Consider the following 27,234-nt stretch of genomic DNA (forward strand, 5'->3'; position numbering starts at 1 on the left):
TCCTCCTTTTCTCTTTCCCATCTCAGTGTCCTGCTTATTCTTTCCATCCAGCCTTTTTCTGCCCAATCTGTGCAGTGTCTGAATGCCTGCCTCACAAATCCTCCCTTTAAGATGGGGAGCCAGGTGCTTGCCAGTGAAAGATAATAAGGTTTTTTGCAATAAGTGACCTCATCCAGCAGCCTGGCACAGACCTGTCAACTGCCGACTTATGAATGGGCACTACCTGCAGCCCTTCTGATGGAGGAGCTGTGGGAGGAGAGGATGCCGTAGGCTCCATAGGCACTCAAGTCCATGCTCTTGGACATGAAGTAATTTGGGGCCATTTTGAACCCCAGCCCTATTGCTGCCTTCACAAAGGCTGTCTCCACTTCAGGCCATTTGTGCCCTGTGTGCATCCATAGCGATGTTGCTGAGCCTATGACTCATCTGCGTGGTCCCCCACTCCCAACCCTCTTCTTGCCTAGATCTTCCAGTTTTGCCTTTCTGATGCTGAGGCTGGAGGATGTCACAGGTGGGGTTCTGCCTATGGAGTCCTTGTTCTGTTTGGGGAATATGGTTTGACCAGTGGCAGATCTAAATCCATGCGCTAATGAGCTTGGTTAAAGCAGGCTTCCGCTGGCCTCTTTTAATCTAGCCTGCCTGTCTGAGCTCCTTTCCACAGTTAATGATCTCCCATAATGGCTTTGCCTTTAGTTTTTCCTCCTAGGTCAAAACAAATCAATAGTCTTCACAGATATTTAAAAACCGTCAGTGTAAACCTCTTGGGTCCTCCCCCACTACCTTTTTTTTTCCCCCTTCTGGGTAAATTTACAGCTTGATCAGTACAGTGATGTTTCCCTTACATCTCCTCTTATCTCCTAGAGATGGGCAGTAGCGAACCCCTTCCCATCGCAGATGGTGACAGGAGGAGGAAGAAGAAGCGGAGGGCCCGGGCCACTGACTCCTTGCCAGGAAAGTTTGAAGGTTGGTCACTCAACTTCCCTATATCTGGGCCTGCAGCTTCCCAAGCATGGGAGGAGCATCCCAGGAGCCACAGGTCCAGATCACAGAATGCGTGAAGTTAGAGCCAGATGGTGGTTATCTGTGTGGTAGGGAGATAAGATGGGGATGAGGGAGTTTACACAGGGCATTACAGAAAGAGATCGGGGATGGAAAACTCTCAGATGATGCGCTGGCCTCCTGTAAATGGCTCAGGTACTGCTTCCTTTTCAGGGAGCAGGAAAACCCATCTATCAGTGGCGTTGCCTGGGGTCTTCCACCCTTTTTTCAGATGTGATTCTTCCCTCAGCTATTCCTGGAGGGGGCTGCTGAGAGATAGAACTATATAAGAGGAAGAGAGAAACACCAAAGGCCATGGCCACAAATGAAACTTCAGTCTCCTATAAGCAGAGAATTTGTCTCTCAGATTGTAGCTGCTTATGCTGTATGTGTTTGACTACATTTTAAAGAGTACATGTTGTGTTCAGTAGAAATGATGTTGGGTCATCAGACATTTTTTGACACTCTCTATGTGTGAGGCACTAGGCTCAGTGTGGGTCCTTTTATCACTGGGCATGTGATGGGGTGATTGGACACTTGTGCAAAGCACCAAGAGGATCAGTAGCTACTCCTAGGAGTGATGTGCCCCACTTCATCTGTTTTGTTTTCTTTCATTGTGAGGTCTGAAGTAGCTTCGCCTCTTGATCCCTCCTTCCAGCCTTCCAGACACACTAGTGAATTGGCTGTTCTGTAGAGTGGCTCCAATAACAAGCACTTTATGGGTTGGGAATATGGGACCTCCAGCCACCCACCTATCCTGAATTGTGTAAAGGGCTAATGCCAACGTGTCCATTGTGAGAAGCATATCATTTAAAACACTTACAAATAACAGTGTGCCATCTGCTCTTATAAACAAGACCAAACTGTGATGGAACCAAGAAGGTACTTTCAGCAGGGTTTTTTTGTTTGCCTTTAACTCAAACAGCAGGGGTGTGTGTGTGTGTGTCAGCGTATGGGGATGGGGGAGAGACGAAGATCCCAAGGTTTTCAAATAGTTTCCTAATCAACAGCTCTTTTGCTCTTTCAGTTAACACAAGAGAGTACTTCCTGTTTTTTAAGGACAGCTTGTGCAATGACAGGACTTCTCCTGACTGAGAGTGATAAAATCTAATTCATGGTTGAAATGTCTTCTGCTCAGGCTGTGGGTTTCAATGCTAGGTGCCTCAAGAGGAAAAGGCTGAAGAATGGAGGCCGAGTGGGGATGAGGTCAGGCAGCTAGTGCTGTGATGGAGATGTGGCGTCCTTTGGAAGAGGCTCAAAGAGCTGTGCTATTTGTGAGCTTGGGCAGGTCATCTAGATGTTCCTTTAACCCAGGTCTATTACTCTGTTAGAACAACTATGACTCAATACCCTAAAAACCTCAAGGCATCCTTTGCATCCTACTTCTGTCTGTTTCCTGTGGGTGACTTCTGGAGACTTCTCAGAAGCCTCCAATGACTTCCATATATGGGGTATGAAATAGAACAGTGTTTTATTCTCATTTGTATAGCCAGTGCTTACACAGAGCTTGGCACGTTAATAGGTGCTCAGTAAATGAGTAAATGAGTATTCATTCAAATCATACCGCTTCTCCTCTGAGGATCCTCCAGATTCTCTGAACAATTTTTTTTTTTTTTTTTGAGACGGGGTCTCACTTTGTCACCAGGCTGGAGTGCAGTGGCACGATCTTGGCTCACTACAACCTCCGCCTCTCGGGTGCAAGCGATTCTCCTGCCTCAGCCCCCCAGATAGCTGGAACTTCAGTCACATGCCACCACACCCAGCTAATTTTTGTATTTTTAGTAGAGATGGGGTTTCCCACACTGGCCAGGATGGTCTTGATTTCTTCACCTCTTGATCCGCCCACCTCGGCCTCCCAAAGTGCTGGGATTACATGTGTAAGCCACCATGCCCAGCCTCTCTGAACAGATTTAACCCTTTCTTCCCCCAACTTTTTTTTGTTTTTTTAACTGTACCTTGTCCCTCTGTGATAGTATTTACCAATGCCTGGTTTATTCTAGGGTCACCTGTGTATGTGTCTGTCTTCCCCACTGGACTGTGGCCCTTAAAGGAGAGGGATCATACATATATATATTTTAGAGATGGGGTCTTGCTATGTTGGCCAGATTGGTTCTGAACTCCTGGCCTCAAGCAGTCCTCCTGGCTTGGCCTCCCAAAGTGCTAGGATTACAGGTGTAAGCCCCTGCACCTGGCCTTTATTTTATTCCTTACTCTGTTATGCTGTCTGGCACATAGTAGATGTTCAGGAAGTATGTGCCGAATTGAGACCCTTTTGCTAACGTCATCTCTAAAATGAGGAACAGGATGCCTTGTATGTGGTCTTGTTGTTGAGAAACTGGGTCCTGAGGTGGCTGGGAAAGCTACTTGTCTTCCTTGTCACTGAGTGCTAGAGTCATCGGGTGCCTGTGTCGTCTGATCAGGGAAGCTGAGCCACAAAAGTTCTTCCCATCTGAGCTTGCAGTAGGGTGACTCATCTTGTTATTCCTCTCATCCATTTCACCTCTAGATATGTACAAGCTGACCTCTGAATTGCTTGGAGAGGGAGCCTATGCCAAAGTTCAAGGTGCCGTGAGCCTACAGAATGGCAAAGAGTATGCCGTCAAAGTGAGTGTCTCAGCTGAATGCCAGGCTTTACTTTGCAAATAGTCATTCCTAGCTCATCCTGAACCAAATAAATGTTACATTCCTTAAGAATGGGGGCTCTCAAGCTGTATTCACTGGATTCAAATCTTGGTTTCTCTACTTACTGTGTACCTTGGGCAAGTTACTTTACCTCTCTGTCCTTCAGTTTTCTCATCTGTAAAATGGGTATAATACGAGAACCTATGTAGAATTGTTGTTAATATAGGTAAAGTGCTTAGCACAATGCCTGGCTCATAGTAAGTTTCTCATTATTCTGACAAATGAAGTCAGCTTCAGGGAGTGGACAACCAGATTTGGAATTAGAAGGCCTACCTGAATTTCTGTTTTGACAAACTATAACTGTTTGACTTTGGGCAAGTCATCAAATGTCCGTAAGCCTCAGTTCCTACATCTCTAAATGATGATACCTTCCCTTCAGTCTCCTGAGGCAGTTATGAAGATGAAAATTAAAATATCCTGGCAGAGGTGAAAACACTTTACACATCACAAAATGCTATCCAAGTGTTAGATGTTAGCATGATAGTGAGGATTAAAAACCAAGGTGACTGATTTGGTAACATCTGAATGATGTCTCAGAAAAAAAAAAAATTAAAAGAAAAAAACAAAACTAAAGTGACTGAGCGCTCAGTTTTGGGGCAGGAGAAGTGGCTTCTGGCCTCATTGCTGCCTTTAATTAGCTGCAAGGCCTTGGAGTGGCTCATGTCACCCCTCTGTGCCTCCACTTGCCCTCTCCACATGGAAGAAGAGCTGGATCTTGAGCAGTGGTTCTCAAAATGTGTGCCCTGGACCAGCCTCAGCATCGCTTGGGAACTTGTTAGAAATAGAAGCTACCCGGCCCTACCTGAGAAGTACCAACTCAGAAACAGGGGTGGGCCCAGCAATACAAATGTTAACAAACCCTCCCGGTGACTCTGACACTCACTAATCCTTGAGGACTACTGATGTAGGAAGGGCAGTTGTGAATGCTACTGTGTATTAGAAGCCCTTAGAGCTCTAACAAAGCACACACAGATCCAAGTTTCCAGATGTAGGATAGGGTCTGGATCTCTGTGGCTTGACCAGGTTCCCCACGTGAGTCTCGTAGCCACCAAAGTTTGAGGACTACTGACCAAGAGAAAGGGTCTTTTTAAATCCAAGCTGATTTCAAATCACCCACCTGAGCCACCAGGTCAAATGCCACCTCACACTGGCAATCTCAGCCCGATGGGCTCCTGAAGGAAATGTTTTCTCTTCTTTGAACCAACTTTCCACAGTCCCAGCTGCGGGTTAGAAGGTTGAGCAAGTCTGCTAAGCCACGTTCCTTTCAGCTAGAGTATTGCTTCACATGGTAACAAGAGAGCTATCTCAATTTCTTTTGGGAAACAGATCAGTATAAATTACAAGTGATTTTTAAAACATACACCTAAGTGTAAATAGAAAAATTAGGCCGGGTATGGTGGCTCACACCTGTAATCCCAGCACTTTGGGAGGCTGAGGCGGGCTGATGACCTGAGGTCAGGAATTCAAGACCAGCCTGGCCAACATGGTGAAACCCATCTCTACTAAAAATACAAAAAAAATTAGCCGGGCATGGTGCATTCCTGTAATCCCGGCTACCTGGGAGGCTGAGGCAGGAGAATCCCATGAACCCGGGAGGTAGAGGTTGCACAGTGAGCCAAGATCACACCACTGCACTCCAGCCTGGGCGACAGAGCAAGACTCCGTCACAAAAAGAAAAAAAAAAAATGTTAGCCTGGCGTGGTGGCATGTGCTTCTAATTCCAGCTACCTGGTAGGCTGAAGTGGGAGGATCACTTGAGCCCAGGAGGCAAAGGTTGCAGTGAGCCAGGATTGTGCCACTGTACTCCACCCTGGACAACAGAGGGAGACTCTGTCTCAAAAAAAAAAAAACAAAACAAAATTGATATATCTGCCTAAATGTGGTAAAAACCACAAACATAAACTGATTTTCAAAGGTTTCAATACATTTATGGATGAGAGGTATATTTCTTCAAGGTTGGATAGGAAAACCTGGCCCTTCCTCCACATCCCCCCTGGCATCTTTGAGGCAAACACTGGACTCTGGCTTGGCAATTCCTTGGTTTCAGCAGTGCTGCCCATGTTTCTTCTCTCCCCTACTCTTTCAAAGCTCCCTAGAGATGGGCTACTTCTCCCAGCATGGCCCCACAATACTTAGCTTATTACAGCTTTTCCTATAGGCACCCAACCGATCCTAGAGTCTCAAGGTTGGGATGGAATTTCAAGATAATCCTGAATTTCCTCTATGACTCCCCAGATAGTTGTCCATGTTCCACTCCCCCATCTCTAGTAGCAAGAGCCCATTACTTCCTCAGAGAAGACTGTGCTGTGAAAAGCTTGCCTGCTAGAAAGTTCTTCATGACTTTGATCTGAAATGCTTGGGGAATGAAGTTGAATCACTTCTGTTCCCCAGCACTACACCTCTCTACTCAGATATGGGCCCACCGTGGTTTACAAACAGACACAGACTTACTTAGAAAATTACAGTTGGTCACGGATGTCTGTGCCACATCATATCGGAGAAGTTTAAAGTCTGAAGGAAGAGGATGTCATGGTGCTGCCCACTGTGCACGTTGGAGCTGTAAGGCTGTGCAGTGGTTTGAGGCTCCGGATGGGTCCAGAGAGCTTTGCAGAGGCAGCCAGTCCCTTTGGAAACCACCCTCCCATCTGTTGGCTTATCTGTTCCTTCAGTCAGCATTTGACAAGCATCTCAGGTAAAAGTGTGGAGGGGGAGCAGCCCACCATATCACAGGAGAGACAAAGCCTCCAGATCCTCGAAGAAGTTAGAGCATCTAAGCAGGTGTGGGATAGCAAGGGCTTAGGAGTCAGCTCTGGACTTCAGGGAAATGTTTCATACCTCCCTATCTTTCGATGTTGTTATAAAGGTCAACTGAGATTATGTAAATAAATTATTATTGTTTGTTTGTTTGTTTGTTTATTTATTTATTTATTTTTTGAGATGGAGTCTCTGTTACTCAGGCTGGAGTGCAATGGCACAATCTCGGCTCACTGCAGCCTCCGCCTCCCCAGTTCAAGTGATTATCCTGCCTCAGCCTCCTGAGTAGCTGGGATTACAAGCACCCACTACCACGCCCGGCTAATTTTTGTATTTTTAGTAGAGACGGGGTTTTACCGTGTTGGCCAGGCTGGTCTAGGACTCCTGACCTCAGGTGATCCACCCACCTCAGCTTCCAGAAGCGCTGGGATTACAGGTGTGAGCCACCACACCCGGCCGTAAATAAATCATGTAACACAGTAGCTGCCAGAGAGTAAGTTCTCAGAAGAGGAAGAGCCTACTTCTGCCAGGGGGATCGTGGAGGCAGCCTCTGAGCTGGGTGTCAAAGCTTTAGCTCCTCGCCATGGTGTCCTCCATCAGCCTCTCCCTCCAGCATGAGAAGATCCTTCAGTAGATGCAGTAAATTCTTACCCTTAAGGCAGAAAGAGGTGCCCACGGGAGGAGGAGCTGAGTAAGGTAGCTCTTTGTCTTGCCGGCTGCCTCAGTCTCCCCTGGGCAGCTGGGGGCAACAGCCTCATTCACTTCCTTGGTGTTGTGCTTGGCCAGAGTGGAACGAGCTCAGCTGGGCTGGAAAGCCCTGAGGCCAGTCTGCTGCTTTGCCAACAGAGCCACAGTGCCGGTGTCACCAAGGCCTAGGCCAGACTTCTGCTCGACACTGGATTTGGACTGAGTGTGGCCTTGCATTCTCCCAGAGGACTCCTGCCAAGGGGCTGTTTTGAAGTCAGGTGGGTGTACATGACAGATTTTATTCTTCCCACAGATCATCGAGAAACAAGCAGGGCACAGTCGGAGTAGGGTGTTTCGAGAGGTGGAGACGCTGTATCAGTGTCAGGGAAACAAGTGAGTATCATGTGATTCTCGCTGCTTCTCTGGGGGGACGCTTGGCCACAGAAGAGGAGGCTATTTCTTACCATCTCCTGACTCCAGCATTTAGCTCTCACTCCTGTCCCCACAAGGCAGGTACCGCCTTCCGCCCCTTTCAGTGTTAGGGAGAGAAAAGAAAAGCAGCAGTAACAGCAAAGGAGCTATTATCTCTTCTGAAATACTGTAAATATCATCAATTCAGGCAAGTTAGAAGAATGAATGATCTGAATCAGTGGTTGGGGGGAAATGGGGTTTTATTTCTTTCGGTACCTGTGGAAACTAGGTTGACTGAATGTTGCCTGGTAGAAATCTTTAAGGACTTGCCTTAATACCAAGATGAGGAGAACTGTTAAGAATATTTGCTGCTGTTTCTGCTCCTGGAATATTTACATATGTGCAGATACCACTAAGATCCTGGAACCTTCTAGATAGCTGGGTCCGGGTCATCTCTAGCCCCAGTTCATTCTGCCCACCACCAGCTCCAAATGAGTGGCTCTCCCACTGTGGCTTTAAATCAGGGTCACCTCTAAGACTCCACTTCCCCCTCTCTCCCTCCATGGCAGGGTCAGCGGGGAGCCAGTGGCCTGGTATTGATGGCTTTGTCATTAAGCTTGGAGGATTGGAGGACAGGGGCTGCTGTTGATTTAACTCCAGGCACTGCCTCCACAATCTTCTTTCAAATTAGGCCATTTTGCCCATCTTATTTGGACACCTTCACACTAGTAAAAGCCTCACATCTCCCAAAGTAGTCAGCATTTTTTTATGAGGGACAGATTTTTATTTTCAGCCCTGCAGCTTCTTAGTTCAGCATTAGAGACTCTACTTGGTTTATTTTATTCTGTAAAAGAAAAAAAGCCCACAACACCTCCAATATCCAGGCTGGTGGCTTCCCTACTGAGTTACAAGACGACCTTGTTGGCGGAGCACTGAAATACTCGGGCAGACAGAGAGTGCTCACCGGGGAAGGCCACAAGTGCTACAGTGGCCAGGAACGCGGCCGTTTCATTAAGCAGCGCTTAGCAGTTAGGGTCTAGCGGTGCCCACGTTAGGCCCCAAGTCTATTTGACAGATGTTTCCATTTTCTCCAGGCAATGTAAATACTGCCCCGTGATTTATGGGCAAGAGGGAGGGTAAGTAATTATTTGCTGCTTGCCTCCAGGACACACACCTACTATTCAGTGTTATTAGCTGCAATTGCTTCCAGTCGGCTGCAGATTTTATTCAGTTTAATGTGACCGGGACTTTTTTATAACTCTACCTAGTGGGTTTTAGGGCTGGGGTTTGACAGCACAGACTTGGTGAAAACACCAGAGACTAAACATTATGGAAAGATAAGGTGACCTGAATCTTGCTAACACCATTGGCTGCTTCCATACGTGGGTCTTTAATAAGCATTCTGATTTCAAGTTGGTTTCTGCCCCACTACCAGGTGTTTTATATTTTTTTCACTGTATGTTTGTAAGTAGACTTTAATATATAATACCATTTCCCCCCTTTTCCCTCTCCTCCTATTTTCCCTATTTAAGGAACATTTTGGAGCTGATTGAGTTCTTTGAAGATGACACAAGGTTTTACTTGGTCTTTGAGAAATTGCAAGGAGGTACTTACCGTTGAGTATGTGTGTGGACTTCTGATTAAGACCCAGGGTGGTGATCATCCATCATGAATCCCAGAGACTTCCAAAACGAGTCAAGCTAATAAAAAGGATGAAGGACTTAAAAACTGCCCTTGATTTGGGAGAAGGGAGGCCGGAGGGAAGGATGATAATTAGCATTTTGCAGAGCTTAGAATGTCACCTGTGTGGGTATTTTATAAATGCCTTTTCATTATAATAGGAGTCATATATAGATACATTTAGTCATCGATTTATCAATCCCGTTTTGACATGTTCACTGTTTAACTACATTAATTATGGGGTGGAAGCTCTCAAATACATTGCGAAGTCTAGAAAGGCTAAAACAGAGGAGAGGAGGGTCCTATTGTTTGGGACACAGACCCAGGATAGAGGGGAAGCCTGAGAATGTGCCATCCTTCAGATGGAAAGATGCCATCACCCACACACATAATCACTGGGGTATATACTGAAGTTGCTTTTCTGACATAATGAGGTGGGGTAGAGAAACCCTTTCCCTTCCCATCGCTCCCCCAATCTTAGGACACACTTGCAGGGATGTCTGGAGCTGCATGGAGGGCCACATGGAGGGGCTTGGTGGTTGAGGGAGCGTGCTTTAGAAACCAACACAGCTAAAGCTTATGTCTAGCTCCATCACTTACTAGCCATGTGATCTTGGGCAAGTCACTTAACCTTTTCTAAACAATATTCCCTTCTATAAAATAGAGATATTGATAGCACCTACCTCACTGGGTTTCTATGAAGATTAAATGAGATAATTCATGTGAAATGCTTAGGACGGTGTCTGGTAGGCACTAAGGGCCCAATAAATGTTGGCTGCTAATATTATTAAAACAATTTGGTATGCTGGGGGATGTCTTAGAAGTATGTAGAGTAGACCAGGTACAGTGGCTCATGCCTATAATCCCAGCACTTTGGGATGCCAAGGTGGGCAGATCACTTGAGATCAGGAGTTCAAGACCAGCCTGGCCAACGTGGTGAAACCCGGCTCTACTAAAAATACAAAAATTAGCTGGGCATGCTGGCACACGCCTGTAATCCCAGCTACTCAGGAGGCAGAGGTTGCAGTGAGCCGAGATCACGCCACTGCACTCCAGCCTGGGCAACAGAGCGAGACTCTGTCTCAAAAAAAAAAAAAAAAGTATGTAGAGCATTATTCTCTGCTTTTCCTTTTAACAGATTTGGAAACGAGGCTCACTACAGCAGAGCAAGCTAGGACCTAGTCATGAGCCGGTTTTCTGGGAATGTTCCCTAGCACATTGGGACCCGTTGTTTAATCTGGCAAGCGAACAATCTTTGACAGTTCTTCCCCTTCTCTCGTGCCCTCCCCATCCCCCCCAAAAAACAGTAGACATGTGCCATTTTTAGGACACAGAGATAATACCTTCAGCCCAGAAATACTGGCTTCTAGTAGTAAACGTAGACCACATGAAGCCAAGCCACATGTTCCTGCCTATGTCTGCCCCTGCACCACCCAACAACACATGACTGACTGTTAATTACATGTTTGAAATGCTACATGCAGATGGGATCCTCTGTCGCCATATCAGTAAACTTAATGTAGCTTATTGAGGCCAGACCCAGTGTGGTTGGCTCAAGAGAGTCCATCCCTGCAGCAGTCAGATCACAAGTCCTGCTGGGGGATGGCTGCACAGACTCGGAGGCCTGACTGCCCTGGGCCTAAGTAAGTCCCGGCATCACCCCTTACTGGTGCGTAATCTTGGGCAAGTTGCTCGACCATTTTTCTTTTTGGCTTCAGGATCTCCCTCTGTAAAACGAGGATAAGTATACTACCCATTTTGTCCAATTGGGATGAGAATAAGACAGTTTATTTCAAGAGTATTCCATAGCACATGGCACTAGTAACTACTCAGTAAATGTTAGCCATTGCCAACAAAACAATAATGAATGGGAAAGCTCAGGAGGAAAACCCATTTTTCCCCCTTTTCCCAGGCCTTTACATGTCTGGCAAGGGTGTGGCATTTCCATTTGAAAGTTTGTGCTCTTGTTTGGATCAGAGATCAGATGCAGGGGAGAAAATGTTGCTACAGAAAGGCCCCCTCAGCTCCAAGTGCCTTCAGTTTTATTCCTTTTGATTGCAGAAGCCAAATCAGCCTCAGCGTCGTTAAGTATTTTTTGGCCCTATTTATAGTTGTTCTCTCTCGCTTCTGAGGTCCTCATAGACAGGTACAGAAGAGAGCAGTCCAGTTTTGTTTAACAGACATACAAGCTGGTACCTCCTCCGTGCCAGGCCCCACACTTGTTGCTGGACAGGTAGTGATGAGTCAGCAATGAATCCCTATGTCCCCACCCCAAGTTTTCCAAACTTGGGAAAATTTGGCCTCTAAGAAGTTATACGGCCAGGCGCAGTGGCTCACACCTGTAATCCCAACAGTTTGGGAGGCCGAGGCAGGCGGATCACTTGGTCGGGAGTTCAAGACCAGCCTGACCAACATGGTGAAACCCCATCTCTACTAAAAAAATAAATTAAATAATTAGCTGGACATGGTGGTGCCTGCCTGTAATCCCAGCTACTCAGGAGGCTGAGACAGGAGAATCGCTTGAACCTGGGAGGCGGAGGTTGCAGTGAGCCAAGATCGTGCCACTACTCTCCAGCCTGGGTAACAGAGTGAGACTTTGCTAAAAAAAAAAAAAAAACTTACTTATACTTACTAGAGCCCAAAAAGGCATTCTTCTGTGTCCCCTCTGTTCCCCAGGTTCCATCTTAGCCCACATCCAGAAGCAAAAGCACTTCAATGAGCGAGAAGCCAGCCGAGTGGTGCGGGACGTTGCTGCTGCCCTTGACTTCCTGCATACCAAAGGTGAACCCAGCCTTTGCCTTGGTGGGTGGGTTGGGCTGGCCAGCCTCTGGGTACCAAAGGAGGTGGTAGGCCAGGCAGAGGGCTGGTGCAGGAGATGGTGTGGCTGGAAGGCAGCTTGAGGTGTGAACATGCTCACGCATGGGAGTTGGGGGAGAAACAGTCCAGGATGGCTCCTAGGCTTATGCTGCGGATGGTGGGTGGGTGGGTGGTGGAGCTGTTGAGCAGCACAGGGATACAGGAGAAAGAGCAGGGAGGAGAAAGAATAAATTTCACATTGAACAGGGTATGTGTGACTGTGTATGGATGATGTTTCTTTTCTTAGATTCTTATCGTGTGAGGAATATAAAGCTCATACACAATACAACCTTCTTAGTGTGAATATCTTGATGTTATTCCTTCTAGTCTTAAAATACACCACCTCTGTCTCTTTTCAAAATTGGCATGATAGGATATATGTAGTTTAATATATCTTGTTCACAGTAAATGAAAAATGTATTTTTCTTTTTCCTTTTTTTCTTTTTTAGACAAAGTCTCTCTCTGTCACCTAGGCTGGAGTGCTGTGGCGCCATCAGGGCTCACTGCAGCCCCAACCTCCCTGGGCTCCAGTGATCCTCCCACCTCAGCCTCCCAAGTAGCTGGGACTACAGGTGTGTGCCACCACCTGGAAATTTTTGTATTTTTTTGTAGAGATGGGGTCTCCCTCTGTTGCCCAGGCTGGTCTCAAACTCCTGGGCTCAAGCGATCCTCCTGCCTCAACCTCCCAAAGTGCTGGGATTACAGGTGTGAGTCACTGTGCCCAGCTTATACTTTTCTATTAACATGTAGATTTGAGGTATCTGTTGAAGAGCACATTGGTAACTCACAGGTTACTAGTATTTGATTTACACTTCAGGTTACAGTCCCTTTCCTATGACTGATTATTCAGGAACTTTTGTAGTGAATTAAATCTTTCCACAAATTGTTTTTACATTTCCATAAATCTATTTGACTATTACATACTTTTTTTTTAATTTGCCTAACAGCAGTACCCTGGAAAAAATGAATTCTGGTTTCGCCTTTCTTCTAGCTATGTGTTCTCTCAGTAATAATGCCTACCTTATGGTGAGAATTTGAGATAACATCATCGACTGTAGTTAACACTATATAGCACTTGGTGTGTGCTAGGCACTATTCTAAGCCTTTTATAGATGAAAAATGTGTATCTTGTGTTTGTATTGTATATGTGCAGCATAGATGGAGCATAGTTCCTGGTATGTCGTAGTTCTTCAATAAATACGATTTCCTCCATCCTCACCTCCCACCAGGAAGAAAGCATTTTTATTCCTAATATTAATTCCCCTAAAGCATTCTGCCTGGTGGGGGTGGGGGTGGGAGTGAAATGAATAACTTGTGACTTAGGTCTGCCCCCTCTACTGTTGCAGATGTTGGCCAGCCACATTGGTTGTGGGTGCCCGGGACCAGTGGTAGGCATGCCACTCACACATCCCACCTGGTGCCCACAATTCGGTGCAGACCAGTGTGGCGTGTGTCCAGGAGGTTCAGGTTCATTGACCCCACCTCCCTCCTCCAGTGGCTGAAAGAGGTCTGCATACTGACAGTGCCCATGTTGGGGCCCTGACTTGCACCTAGGATGAAAACTAGAAGGGGGTGTCTGTACCTTCCACAGCATGATGAATAGCATCAGCTCTGTTTCTGAAAGCTGGGATGCATAGAGGTAACACCTGCCTGACAAAGATTTACAACTGCTCCCCAAGCTGCCTCTGTAGATTGCAAAACTGGGTCACGCTTTTTACAAGATCCACACCTTGGAGGGGGTGGTAAAGGAAGGTTTTATTATTTATTTATTTATTTACAAGAACGCACTGAAGGGAACAGAGGCCGATGGTGTCTTAGGAGTTCTGAGGCGCTTGTTAACATGTAGCTGGCCAGCTGCCCATGTGACTAGAAGTTGGAGGGGATGAAAAACGATTTCCAGCTGAACTTGGCTGTTTGCTAAATAACTTCACACGGGGAAGATGAATTGGGCAAGAATGGGTCAGCCCTGAAACAAGTTCCATACTTTTAAATACTGGACACACTGCAGCTCAACCTCTGGGAAATGAACCGGAGCAGCTCGATGGCTGCTGTGCTCACACGGCAGCCCCATTATTACAGCCTGGCTCTTTGAGTTCTCAGGCTAAGGGACGACTGGGCCATGGGCGCCTATTTGGAGAGTAAGGCTCCATGTGCGGCTCATGATCCTTCTGTGGGAGCACTTGCTGTAATGGAAAATATCTTTCACTTTTAGTGCGGCGAGCTGCAAAGCAGTGCTACTCAATTTGTGCAGCCTGGACTGAGTTGCTCTGGGTTCTCGTTCAATTAGGTGACTGATGAAGTTACTGAGCTTGCTGGAGCTCAGGTTTTTCTTCTTTAGTGAAGTGCCTCCCGTGGCCTGGGCCGGGCTTTTGCCTTCTAGTCGGGAATTGGAGGACTGCTGAAAAAGTTGATCACCGAGGGAGTTTTAGTGAAGCAGATTTTGCTTTTCCCATCACCCCGAGAATCTGCTGCCGCTTTCCAGTACTTCCAAGCTGTAGCTCTGACTCTTGCTCAGCCTTCCAGCCCTGTCTCTGTGCTGCATGTGCTGTGGAAGGAAAGAGGAAAGGGAGGTTTCTGCGTCCTCCACCAAAACACCATGGCCCTGAGTTAGTTCTTTGTCCCTTTCTTTGGTTAGAAGAGAGCTCTCCCTGAGGTGCCTTCTTGGCCAGGTCAGCAGGTTAACCCCTCATGGGCTAAGCTGCTATCTCCAGTCTCCTTCAGGAGGCCTGGCCAAAGTGCAGGGGTTTTCTCTTAAAACCAGCAACCCTCGGTGGGCCTGGCGAGGTGGCTCACACCTGTAATCCCCATGCTTAGGGAGGCCAAGGGAGGAGGATTGCTTAAGGCCAGGATTTCAAGAACAGCCTGGGCTATAGCGAGACCCCATCTCTATTTTTAAAAAACAAAAATAACAGCATCCTGGTGCCAAAGCAGTCTTTGCTGTGCTGCTGGCAGGGCTGCCTTGGACGTGCAAAGCAGGTGAGAAGGGAATCGGTCACTTTGAGAGATTTGGTAACTAACACTTGCTCCTCTCAACATTCAGAGAGTCGCACTGAAGGGATTTTTTTTTTTAATCGGCCACACAAGAAGAAATGAGGTAGAGCAGTTAAGCCCCCTGAGATGCTCTTAAACAAGGCACTAATTATTTCTGCATTGCTGTTCCAAGCATTGCCGTTTGCAGAGCTCTCTGCTCTGCTCTGCATTAGGCCTTCTTCTTGGTGGTCACTGTGGTACTGAGGGGTAGGCTGACTGGGATTCATTTAGCCCTTCTTATCCCTGCCAGACTTCTAAAGCCTCCTCTTCAAAAGAACCCGCAGAATCAACTGTGCTTTTGGTTTGTGTCTCTGGTTACGTTCTGCCTCCTGCAGCTCGTTGATTTTTTAATGTACCATAATTGGGAATTAATCTGCGAACAACAGCATTTGGAAAAAATTAATTGTGTATGGAATGTTTGATAATTATGTGCGTATGTTAACCATTTTCTTGCTCTTTGTCATGTCAGGCATTGCTCATCGTGATCTGAAACCAGAAAATATATTGTGTGAATCTCCAGAAAAGGTACTTTGGGCCTGATTTGGAATGTTATAGTTTATACTTACCGAGGAAGCCACCCTTGCTTTCAGGATGGATTGTTAGCAGTTCTGTTGGCTTCAGACACCAACTTGAACTGATCGTCTTGGACACGTGAGAATGTTACACTTACTGTGTGATGTTTCTGCCCATCCTCGTCCTTTCTTCACTCTTGATCATCAGTGTGACTGATGTAAGCCTGAGAGTTTGGAAAATATAAGAGACCTGCACAAAATTAATATTTTCTAGTCCAATGCACCTACCTTTATATCAGTTGATGGAAGTCATGAAGACCTTTTTTTTTTTTTTTTTTTTTTGAGACGGGGTCTCACTTTGTCACCCAGGCTGGAATACAGTGGCATGATCACAGCTCACTGCAGCCTCGACTTCCCAGGCTCAAGTGGTCCTCCTGCCTCAGCCCCCCAAGTAGCTGAGACAACAGGCATGTGCCACCACCCCTGGCTAATTTTTGTATTTTTAGTAGAGACAGGGGTTTCACCATGTTGGCCAGGCTGGTCTCAAACTCCTGAGCTCAAGCAATCCACCTGCCTCGGCTTTCCAAAGTACTGGGATTACAAACGTGAGCCACCACGCCCAGCCAAACAACTTAATCTTATATGAAGCAGATCTCTTTAAGTAAACGGAAGTGTATGAATTTGACAAATTCTGTGTTTATTAGGAGAGATTTAGGCCCTGGTGGTGTTGGGGCCCATGTTCACAGCTCTGCGTGTATATACATGTGTGTATTCAAGAGCATATATATTGTGGTCTGGATGAAGCCATGGCTTGTAAATAAGGGGTGGCCTTGAATGAATGAGCCAGCCTGCTGCTCCCAACTCTTTTATGGGGAATAATAATGGATTCACTCAAATAAGATCTTGTGACTTCCTGTCACTGGCTCTGCGTAGACCTTTATAATTTATCATTATTATGATGATTACTACTAATAATTACAGTGAACACTTCTTGAGTGCTTACATTGTGCCAGGCACTTATATTTATTTAGTGTTTACAAAATATCATGAGGTAGATACTATTATTACCTTCATTTTATGGACGAGGAAACTGAAACTCAAGTTAGGGAACATGTATAGCCAGTGAGCCATGATCGCACCACTGCACTGCAGCCTGGGCAGCAGAGACTCTGTCTCAAAACAAGAATGTGAGGAAAGGCAAGGCAAAAGGGGGGAAGGAGAAAGAGAGGAATAATTGGGGCCAGGCAGTGGCTCACGCCTGTAATCCCAACACTTTGGGAGGCTGAGGTTGGAGGATCCCTTGAGGCCAGGAGCTTAAGAAAAGCCTGGGCAACAAAGTGAGACCCCATCTCCATAAAAAATTTAAAATTAGCTGGTCACAGTGGTTGCATGCCTGTAGTCCCAGCTACTCAGGAGGCTGAGGTAGGAGAATTGCTTGAGCCTGGAGTTTGAGGCCAGCCTGGGTGATATAGTGAGGCCCCTGTCTCTTAAGAAAAAGAGAGGTTAAGTTTCAAAGGACATTGTCTATTAAGAAAGTGAAAAGACAATCTACAGAATGTGAGAAAATATTTGCAGATCATATATCTGGTCAAGGTTTAATATCCAAAATATATAAAGGATTCCTAAAACTCTACAACAAAAAGACAAACCAATTTAAAAATGGACACGGGACTTGAACAGACATTTCTCCAAATAAGGTACACAAATGTCCAACAAGTACATGAAAAGATGCTCAACATCCTTAGTCATTAGGGAAATGCAAGTCAAAACCACAATGAGATACCATCACATACTACTAGGTAGGCTGTAATTTAAAAAATGGAAAATAGTAAGTGTTGTTGAGGTTATGGAGAAATCGTAACCCTCATACACTGCTGGTGAGATTATATAATGGTACAGCTTCTGTGGAAAAGTTTGGCGGTTCCTCAAAGGCTAAACACAGAATTACCATATGACCCAGCAATTCCACTCCTAGGTATTACCCAGAACAATTGAAAACAGATACTTGTATACAAGTATTCATTACAGCATTGTTCACAACAGCCAAAAAGGTAGAGACAACTCAAGTGGTCATCAGCAGCTGAACAGATAAACAAAATGTGGTACATACATTCAATGGAATACTAGTCAGCCATAAAATGGAATGAGGTTTTGATACATGCTGCAACATGCATGGACCTTGAAAACATTATGCTAAGTGAAATAAGCCAAACATAAAAGGACAAATATTGTGTAAATCTACTTATATGAAATATCTGGAATGGGCAAATTAATAAAGACAGAAAGTCTTTATTAATTAATAAAGTCAGATTGGAAGTTACCCAGGGCTAGGGGAAGAAAGAATGGGAGTTATCGCTTAATGCATATAGAGTTTCTGTTTGGAGTGATGGAAAAGTTTTAGAAACAGATCGTGGTGATGGTTGCACAACCGTGTGAATGTACTTAATTAATGCTACTAAACTGTCTACTTAAAAATGGCTAAAATCTCATATTTTATGCTTTATATTTTACCACTAATGAGAAAGAGGCTAAATGAAAAAGAAAAGAAGAAAAAATAGAGAAAAGGGGAGGGAGGAAGGAAGGAGAGAAAGAAGTCGAGGGACTTGCCCAGGCTTCCCGGCGAGGACATGGGTCTCAGAGAACCAGCATTTAGTTCGCTCGCTGTGCTGCTTACACGCCATGTAGGCCATTCTCATCCATTCTCATGTGTGCACCCAAACTGCCCTCCTGGTTGGCTCCAGAGATGAGGCACCTATCTGTGGTCTCAGGCACAGCATCCAGTTCTGGTGGACTTGGTTACTGTGTTGATGCCACCTACGGTGACCAACCATCCCAGTTTTCCCAGGCTTGAGGGGTTTCCTGGAATGCAGGACTTTCCGTGTTTAAACTGATCAAGTCCCAAGCAAGCCACCCAAGACAAGTTGGTCACCCTAAGCCACCTGAGGCGGTCAGAGGTTTTACTGCAAGCTCCTTTGCACTCCACTGAATGGGCTGCAAAAAGTCTGTCTCTCAGGAGTACATAGTAACTTCCCTAGCTGCTGTGCTGCAACCTGTACCATCATTTACCAGCAAGAGTTCCATACTTTCTTTAGTCTGAGTTCACAATAATCTGACACCAAATAGTCCACTCATTTTTCCCTTAGTTGGGAAATAAGAGAGCACAGAGAATAAGACACTTGGGAAGAAATCCTCAGGGGACTTCTTGTTAACCTCCAGAGAGCAAACATGACCTGATAAAACCAGCTGCGGTGTGACAGCCATGGAGCCATGCACCCATACAGCCATGCCTGGCTCCTCTTGCCCTGTAGTTTCTTGTATCTGTGACCCTGGCTTCTGTTTTCCTTTTCAGGTGTCTCCAGTGAAAATCTGTGACTTTGACTTGGGCAGTGGGGTGAAACTGAACAACTCCTGTACTCCCATAACCACACCAGAGCTGACCACCCCAGTACGTATGCTTCCTCTGGGCTCCTAAGTATTTGGAGTGTTTCCCTGATCCAGAGCTGGGAGGTCCAGAACAGAGGGTTAAGGATGGAAAACCAAGTGGACCTATCTTCCTGCTGCCTGAGTGGTCATTTTGCTTGCCAGGCTCTGTGTTCGTGGCTCTCAAGCCTCCCCTGACCGCTTAGTTGCTAATGAAACTGACACTTGGACTGTTAGTTTGGGGTGGGTCCTCTCTGCTGATGAAGAGATAAATTATATCTATAAGCACAGGCTGGCCATTTGCAGTGGCTCATGCCTGTAATCCTAGCACTTTAGGAGGCTGAGGCAGGTGGATCACCTGAGGTCAGGAGTTTGAGACCAGCCTGACCAACATGGAGAAACCCCATTCTACTGAAAATACAACATTAGCCAGGCGTGGTGGCACGCACCTGTAATCCCAGCTACTTGGGAGGCTGAGGCAGGAGAATCACTTGAACCCGAGGGGCGGAGGTTGCGGTGAGCTGAGATCGCACCATTGCACTCCAGCCTGGGCAACAAGAGCGGAACTCTGTCTCAAAAAAGAAAAAACACAGGCTGAGCCCTGACTCCTGACCCAGGTGAAAATGGAACCTACTCCCAGGCCAGCCCTTTTGCATATGAGCATTTGGGTAGTTCTGTAAGTCCTGTTCCCACTGCTGATGCAGCCCCCTTGTGATGGGGGATGGAGAGCTGTCCTCCCTGACTGGACAGGATAGTCTCTCTGTGGTGGGAACTGTGAGGTCTCAGGCTATGTGCACATGGGATCGCTTGGCCAAGTTAGCCTGTTTGCTTCTCTGATTTTACATTTCATGACCAGATGGTGCTGCTTGGAGCTACTTCTTCCTAAGACATCTCTTGTATAACTGATATAGTATAATTATGATTCTTTTGAGATTTGTATGCTTCACAAGTAAATTTTCCTAATAACCCTTTTTTTTTTTTTTTTTTTGAGACAGAGTCTTGCTCTGTTGCCCAGGCTGGAGTGCAGTGGCTCACTGCAAGCTCCGCCTCCTGGGTTCACGCCATCCTCCTGCCTCAGCCTCCCGAGTAGCTGCCCGCCACCATGCCTGGCTAATTTTTTGTATTTTTAGTAGAGACGGGGTTTCACCATGTTAGCCAGGATGGTCTCGATCTCCTGACCTTGTGATCTACCCGCCCGGCATCCCAAAGTGCTAGGATTACAGGGGTGAGCCACCGCGCCTGGCCCCTAATAACCCTTTTAAGACGTGCCCTTTAATATGCCTGTGTTGTATCTTATTCTAAACAACATTATCAGGAATGTTTCTTTATTAGCTTCTAACACACTGGGCTACCTTGTTTTCAAAGTCATTAACTCTAATTGACAATAACAAAGAAAATATCCTTTCTTGAGAACACTTACCGTCTTTCAGTCAAATTAGTTTTGCAGGGTATGTGGAGGGGGGAGGTGGCTGTTTCTTGGTGAGCCTGAAATAATGAGGAGTGAAGCAAAAAAGAATGTGTTTTATTCCTATCAGCCATTTTCTGCACAAGGGTGAGAGAAAGGAATATTGGATTCTGGTCCTAGGTCTGCCATTGATGTGCTCAAACAAATCCCTGTCCCATTCTTGGCCTTGCCTTTGCCATCTGTAAGTGGGAGAGGTGGGAAGGTTGGATTTGTTCTAAGAGCTTTCTGGCTCTGATGGTCTCTTAATTGTTACACTTCCTGCTCTGAGCTAGCAGGGGAGCTTGACAGGATTCACTTTAAGAAATCTTGCTGTGTGGAACTGGATCTCCCTCCCAGAGCCATATTCTTGGTGCATTTAAGTACCTTTACATGAAATATCTGTTTATAGGAAGCCGAGGCAGGGGGAGATTCCTGGAACTTCTTGGCCAAGGGTCTTTGCCTACTGGAGGAGGAACTGGAAGGATAAGGTGACCTGAACTGCTCCTCTGGATGATGGAGAATGATGGAGCTCGGTCTGCAGGTGCCTTGGTGGCATCAGGCAGCTCACTGGCTAGCCTTCCTGATGACTTCCTGCTCTGTATCCCATCCTTGCAGCCTCCTGCTCCAGTCCCATCACAGTCTGCTCTCTGCCATCCCCTCTGCTGTAACTAAGCCTCTCTGTTCTCTGCCATCTCCCCCTCCCCCAACCCTGGTCCCCACAGTGTGGCTCTGCAGAATACATGGCCCCTGAGGTAGTGGAGGTCTTCACAGACCAGGCCACGTTCTACGACAAGCGCTGTGACCTGTGGAGCCTAGGCGTGGTCCTCTACATCATGCTGAGCGGCTACCCACCCTTCGTGGGTCACTGCGGGGCCGACTGTGGCTGGGACCGGGGCGAGGTCTGCAGGGTGTGCCAGGTGAGTGCAGCCCCAGGGAGCACTGCATAGACCCTGCTAGGGGTCAGTGTGGTTGGGGGATGCCAAGCAGTACTGGGCTGGGAGAGCGTTCCTGATCGGGATGGGGCTCATAGTGCCCTCTCCCCCTCCTGTCACGGTGGCCACAAGGTAAAATAGAGATAATCAGACACTCTGCCCAGCTGGGAGTTAAGGGCAGGATTGTTAGAGAAGATCATGCCTGAAGCCTTTTTTTTTTTTTGAGATGGAGTCTTGCTCTGTCACCCAGGCTGGAGTGCAATGTTACGATCTCAACTCACTGCAACCTCTGCCTCCTGGGTTCAAGCAATTCTCCTGCCTCAGCCTCCCGAGTAGCTGGGACTACAGGCGCCGGCCACCACGTCTGGCTGATTTTTTATATTTTCAGTAGAAACAGGGTTTCATCGTGTTAGCCAGGATGGTCTCAATCTCCTGACCTTGTGATCCTCCCGCCTCGGCCTCCCAAAATGCTGGGATTACAAGCGTGAGCCACCGTGCCCAGCCCTGAACTGACTCTTAAAAGGTGCATCCTGCCCTGGGGAAGAGGGACAAGAATCACAAGTAGAAGGAACAGCACAGGCATAGATGTGGGCACATGAAATAGCTGGAATGTCTAGGAAGGAAGAGTGGAGTAGTAGGTTGGTGGTAGTGGGAGATAAGGCCTGAGAGGTTCACAGAGAGTCCTCTAGGAAGAGCCAAGGAATTTGGGCTTTGTTCTATGGGCGATCTCCACTCATCACTCATCCAGCCCACCAAGGGCATAGCCATCCTGGCCTGCCAAGGGCATTCTGTATAGTTTGATCATCTAGGGGACAGTGCGGGGTGAGTCTGGGAAGAGGCCCCAGTCTGTGGCATCCCCAAGCCATGAGCTGCAGCTACAGCTGAGATCAATTAAAACCGGTTGATCAAAAACAATGACAGGCACATCTTGCCCATCCCTGGCAGTGTGGCCTCAGGAGGAATCTTTTGTACCTAGAACAAGCTGTTTGAAAGCATCCAGGAAGGCAAGTATGAGTTTCCTGACAAGGACTGGGCACACATCTCCAGTGAGGCCAAAGACCTCATCTCCAAGCTCCTGGTGCGAGATGCGAAGCAGAGACTTAGCGCCGCCCAAGTTCTGCAGCACCCATGGGTGCAGGGGGTGAGTGACTCCAGGGAGGATTGTTTTCCACCACTCCAGGCCTGTGGCATGGCCACAGGAAGCTGTCATGCCAGCGAGTGCTGAGCACCAGCCTTGTGGCTGGTACAGCTGAAGAGGACAGCGTCTATCCCTGTGTGTGTAGAGTGAATCGACTCCTGTTACCCCAGACTGAGCCCCTTATAGGCCATAGACTTGGCTCTAACCTTGGCCGCAGACTAAGCCCCAACAGAGTCCTCTGGGGATTTGGTACATGCACCCAGCCCTGCAAGCATCCTATTGTCATTTGAAGTCTGTAGCATCCTCCCTTATATAGAAGCATCATTAGCTGAGAGCACCCAGAAGCGAGCAAGGCCTTGCTGCGCTGATTGTTGTGTGGCCAAGTTGGGGCACATAGGTTCTCCTCATGGTCTGGGAGTCTGGGTACAGCTGGCCTGAAAGGCAAATGATGGTATTTTTCCCCTAAGCTTAGAATTCATGTCTTCACTAGGAAACATTTTTTAAAATCCTCCTTGGCTACTCACAAGACCTGACCTCTGCCCTCCAAGGGGTCTGCCAGATGCTCCCATGACTTACTGGTCTCCTTGGTGTGCCAGGCCCTGGCCAGCCTCAGTGACCCTACCAGTGGAAGGAGGCAAGCATTGCCATCCTGTGTTATAGATGGGGACCCAGTTTGAGTGTCTAACTGGCTCATTCCCAGACCCATAAGTGAGCACCTACCACATGCCAGAGGGACAAGTGAGACCCAATCCCTGTCTCTGTGCTCTAGTGGAGAGAAGTAGACAAGGGGATAAGTTACAGCATGATAAAGGCTTCTAAAAAATGCTAGGGGCACAAAGGGAGCAGGACCCCACTCCCCACCCCGGGCCTGAGACTGAGGCAGGAAGGTGGCAGGGAAGGGGAAATGTGCGTCACAGGGGAAGTGACCCTTGAGCTGGGTCCTGGGGGATGATTAGGACTTTGCCAGGCAAAGGGAAAGAGGGGTTCTCCATGCAGAAGCAGCTATGTTGGGGGCTGCGGCTGCAGATTGTACCTTTGGTGCTCTCTGCTTGGAAGGCCTGACCCTGCAAGCAAGCATAACCAAGTCCCTGTGCTGCACCAGCAGCCTATAGTAACCTACCCACTGCTGGCTTGGGTGGGGCAGTTCTTGAAAGGAGGGAGCAGTGCTTTACCTACACATCTGTCCTTCCCATTCTAGGAAGCTCCAGAAAAGGGACTCCCCACGCCGCAAGTCCTCCAGAGGTAAATGCTCTGACCACCCCCACGCCCTGCTCTTCCTCAAGCTCTCAGCCACCATGGGGGTGGGGGCCGGGGGAGCCCATCTCTAGGCTCAGGTAGCTTTCTCCAAAGGGGCTCCCTGCCCATTTCCCCTCCTCACTCTCTTTTCCTCTACTCTGGATCTATCTCCCACCCCTCCCTTCCTTCACCTAGATTGGTTCCTCTGCCCTCCAGCACCTTAAGGCCCCTCCTAGCACTGTTGGCAGGAAAAAAAAAACCTGTTTTGCCTATTGAACTGTAACTTACAGCCCAAAGACAGACCTTACCCGTGGGTTATTCACATGAGGCTTCCCTCTGCCCTTGTATTTAATGAAAGCAGCAGGAGTGAGGGGCATGCACAGTACTAGACGGATGGTGATAATAGTGGCCACCAGGATTAACTCCTTACCGTGGCCAGGCATGGTGGCAGGTGCCTGTAACGCCAGCTACTTGGGAGGCTGAGGCAGGAGAATCGCTTGAATCCAGGAGGCAGAGGTTGCAGTGAGCCGCGATCGCGCCACTGCACTCCACCCTGGGCAACAGAGCAAGCATCTGTCTCGAAAAAAATAATAAGTCCTTACCACATGTCAGACGTGCTAAGGGCTGGATATAATTTTATCCATAATCTTCACGATGAATTTAAGAGAGGTGTTCTAGATGAGGGAGGTGAGAAGTGGCGATCAAGTTAACTTGCTTAAGGCCACACAGCAGCCCTGGGCTGTTTGACTCTGGAGCCCTTTTACAGCTGGACTGCCCTGTTCCCAAAGAGCCAGGGCTAAGCAGTGTGGGAAACCTTTTTGGCACTAGCCTCATGGCCAGCTTTTAGGAGCAACACAAGGAAGTCATACACCTCTATAATCTCAATTTGTGTGACCCAGTTGCTATTGCCCAATTTGGGTTCCTACCTGACTCTCTAGAGCAGCCTCCAGATGCCTTTAGATGCCAAACCTCAGATCCGCCTTAGAAGATTTATTCTGCAAACCCAAAGTGCCTGTCCATGCTAGCCCTGACCTAGGTTCTGGGGACATGGCATAAGCGGCGCAGGCCTTGCTCTGGGAGCTTTTTCCTCACGCGGGCCGGGAGAGGGAGGGACAGGTGCGTTTAATGTGCCCAGTCTCTGCCTCTGGTAGACCTGTATGTAGAGTTGTGGGAGCTCAGAGGAGGGTGCTCTGAGAAGGGGGAGCTTGCCTCTACCATCCAGGGATGGTACTTGGGGCTCAAATTACAATCCCTCAGTCAAGCAAGATTCCAAACCTAGGCAAGAACTACTTTGGAGAGAGCAGCCCATCCCGGCTCTGGGAAATCTGGTGGGAGCGTAGAGCCGCAGCAGTGAGTGAGAGTGTCCCGGAGCTGGCCTGGCTGACCCTAGAGTCCTGACCCTCTTTTCTGTGCTTTCCCCTGGCCCTGCAGGAACAGCAGCACAATGGACCTGACGCTCTTCGCAGCTGAGGCCATCGCCCTCAACCGCCAGCTATCTCAGCACGAAGAGAACGAACTAGCAGAGGAGCCAGAGGCACTAGCTGATGGCCTCTGCTCCATGAAGCTTTCCCCTCCTTGCAAGTCACGCCTGGCCCGGAGACGGGCCCTGGCCCAGGCAGGCCGTGGTGAAGACAGGAGCCCGCCCACAGCACTCTGAAATGCTCCAGTCACACCTTATAGGCCCTAGGCCTGGCCAGGCATTGTCCCCCTGGAAACCTGTGTGGCTAAAGTCTGCTGAGCAGGCGGCAGCCTCTGCTCTGTGGCTTCATTCAGGCTTTTTCATCTACGAAGGCCCTGAAGTTCCCATCAACCCCCCATTTCCCTAGGGTCCTGAAGGAAAAAGCTTTTTCCAAAGGGGTTGTCTTTGAAAAGGAAAGCAATCACTTCTCACTTTGCATAATTGCCTGCAGCAGGAACATCTCTTCGCTGGGCTCCACCTGCTCACCCGCCTGCAGATCTGGGATCCGGCCTGCTCTCACCGCTGTAGCTGTGGCGGCTGGGGCTGCAGCCTGCAGGGAGAAGCAAGAAGCATCAGTTGACAGAGGCTGCCGACACGTGCTTCTTCCCTCTCTGCTCTGTCACCCTCCTCTGGAGGTCCTTCCACCTTCCTCTGTCCTCCGGATGTCCTCTTTGCCCGTCTTCTCCCTTGGCTAAGCAAAGCCATCCCCTCAATTCAGGAAGGGCAAGGAGCCTTCCTCATTCAGGAAATCAGATTAGTCTTCGGTCTGCAGCACGGAGAAGCACATAATCTTTCTTTGCCGTGACCGAAATGTGTCCCTCGTTTATCATCCCCTTTGTGATTGCTGCTAAAGTCGTAGTATCGTTTTTTTTAACCATGCTGTTCCAGCAAAGATGATACCTTAAACTCCCACTGCAAGCCCATGAACTTCCCAGAGAGTGGAACGGCTTGCTCTTCTGGAATGTCCATGCATTTGGGTTTTAATCAGCAGTTCCCTATTATTCTGATTTTAAGCTGTTCCAGTGACAAACTTAGAGACAGCGTCAGTGTCTGCTGCTGTGTCCCCAGGTCTTGTGTGGGTGGCACAGATCTGGGCAGTTAGAGCTCTGTGCCTAAGGTGAAGCCACACTAGGGTGAAGCCTCACTTCCCTGTTTGAGTGATGCAGTGCCTGCTGCCCGAGTGCATGAAGGTACAGCCATTCAGATAAGTGGAACTATTGAGTTACATAAAGAAAATAGATTTGCATTTGTCAGGCAGACGTTTATACAACACCACGGTGCTTTTATACATTGTGCTTATTTTAATAAAACTGAAATTCTATCTGTGGCCTATTTGGTGGTCCTTTTTTTTTACCTGCAGACCCGAGGAGGAGACCGGCCTTCTAAACTGGGGCTGAGTCCAGCCAGGTGGGGAGAAGGTATCTCTTATCGGGACCCCTGAATAAAAACCGTATTTGACCCAAAAAACAAGGTGAAGGAGAAATTGCCTTCTTTTTCTAGGTGAGGAAATGAAATTCATAACACTTTTATCAATTGCTTCTTCTGAGCCAGGACCCAGAAATGAGTAAGAAACAGCCTCTGCGTTCTAGGATCTCCCCATCAAGTGGTAGAGGTGGTGTCAGCAACCATGACACAGGAGACCAGAATGTACTTTAATAGGTGTCCTCTGTGCCCAGCAGCCCACAAGCAGGAAACAAATTTCTCCTGTCTAAAGCATTACTAAGCCTTTATCAAGGGTGTGTCATGTGCCCAGGAGTATGCAACAAAGAAAAATGGCACCTCCTATCCACAGCCCTCATGTACATCATGCAAAGGACTTTAGTGCCCATTGTCCCAGGTGATCATCAGAGCCAGACAGGAGAGGACTGGGGTGGAAAGGACCTTTATAAGTTCCCAAGGAGGTGGCAAGGGAGGTCTGAGTGGGCAGTGGACTGGGTGCTGATGACAGCTGCTTT

At 47.7% G+C, this 27,234-nt stretch overlaps 1 protein-coding gene across 8 annotated transcripts in view; it reads left to right on the forward strand.

The window, feature by feature from the left end:
* Nucleotides 1–26,600, forward strand: part of MKNK1 (MAPK interacting serine/threonine kinase 1) — a 47,498-nt gene extending 20,898 nt beyond the window's left edge. For 4 of the 8 annotated variants that reach the window (XM_054535210.2, XM_002810880.6, XM_054535193.2 and 1 more), the window contains 11 exons: nt 862–963; nt 3,545–3,642; nt 7,475–7,554; nt 9,105–9,178; nt 11,929–12,033; nt 15,608–15,663; nt 19,000–19,095; nt 21,237–21,431; nt 22,423–22,587; nt 23,783–23,826; nt 25,252–26,600. In XM_054535210.2, the coding sequence (XP_054391185.1) occupies nt 864–963; nt 3,545–3,642; nt 7,475–7,554; nt 9,105–9,178; nt 11,929–12,033; nt 15,608–15,663; nt 19,000–19,095; nt 21,237–21,431; nt 22,423–22,587; nt 23,783–23,826; nt 25,252–25,477 (1,239 nt within the window). In that variant the 5' untranslated portion in view covers nt 862–863 and the 3' untranslated portion in view covers nt 25,478–26,600. Of the gene's footprint in view, nt 1–861; nt 964–3,544; nt 3,643–7,474; nt 7,555–9,104; nt 9,179–11,928; nt 12,034–15,607; nt 15,664–18,999; nt 19,096–21,236; nt 21,432–22,391; nt 22,588–23,782; nt 23,827–25,251 lie in introns of those variants that run through there. The other 4 variants (XM_054535219.2, XM_009250817.4, XM_054535225.2 and 1 more) reach the window with 2 other exon arrangements.
* The last annotated feature ends 634 nt before the right edge of the window (nt 26,601–27,234 follow it).

This window comes from Pongo abelii, chromosome 1 (assembly GCF_028885655.2).
Source record: "Pongo abelii isolate AG06213 chromosome 1, NHGRI_mPonAbe1-v2.0_pri, whole genome shotgun sequence".
Lineage (NCBI taxonomy): Eukaryota > Metazoa > Chordata > Mammalia > Primates > Hominidae > Pongo > Pongo abelii.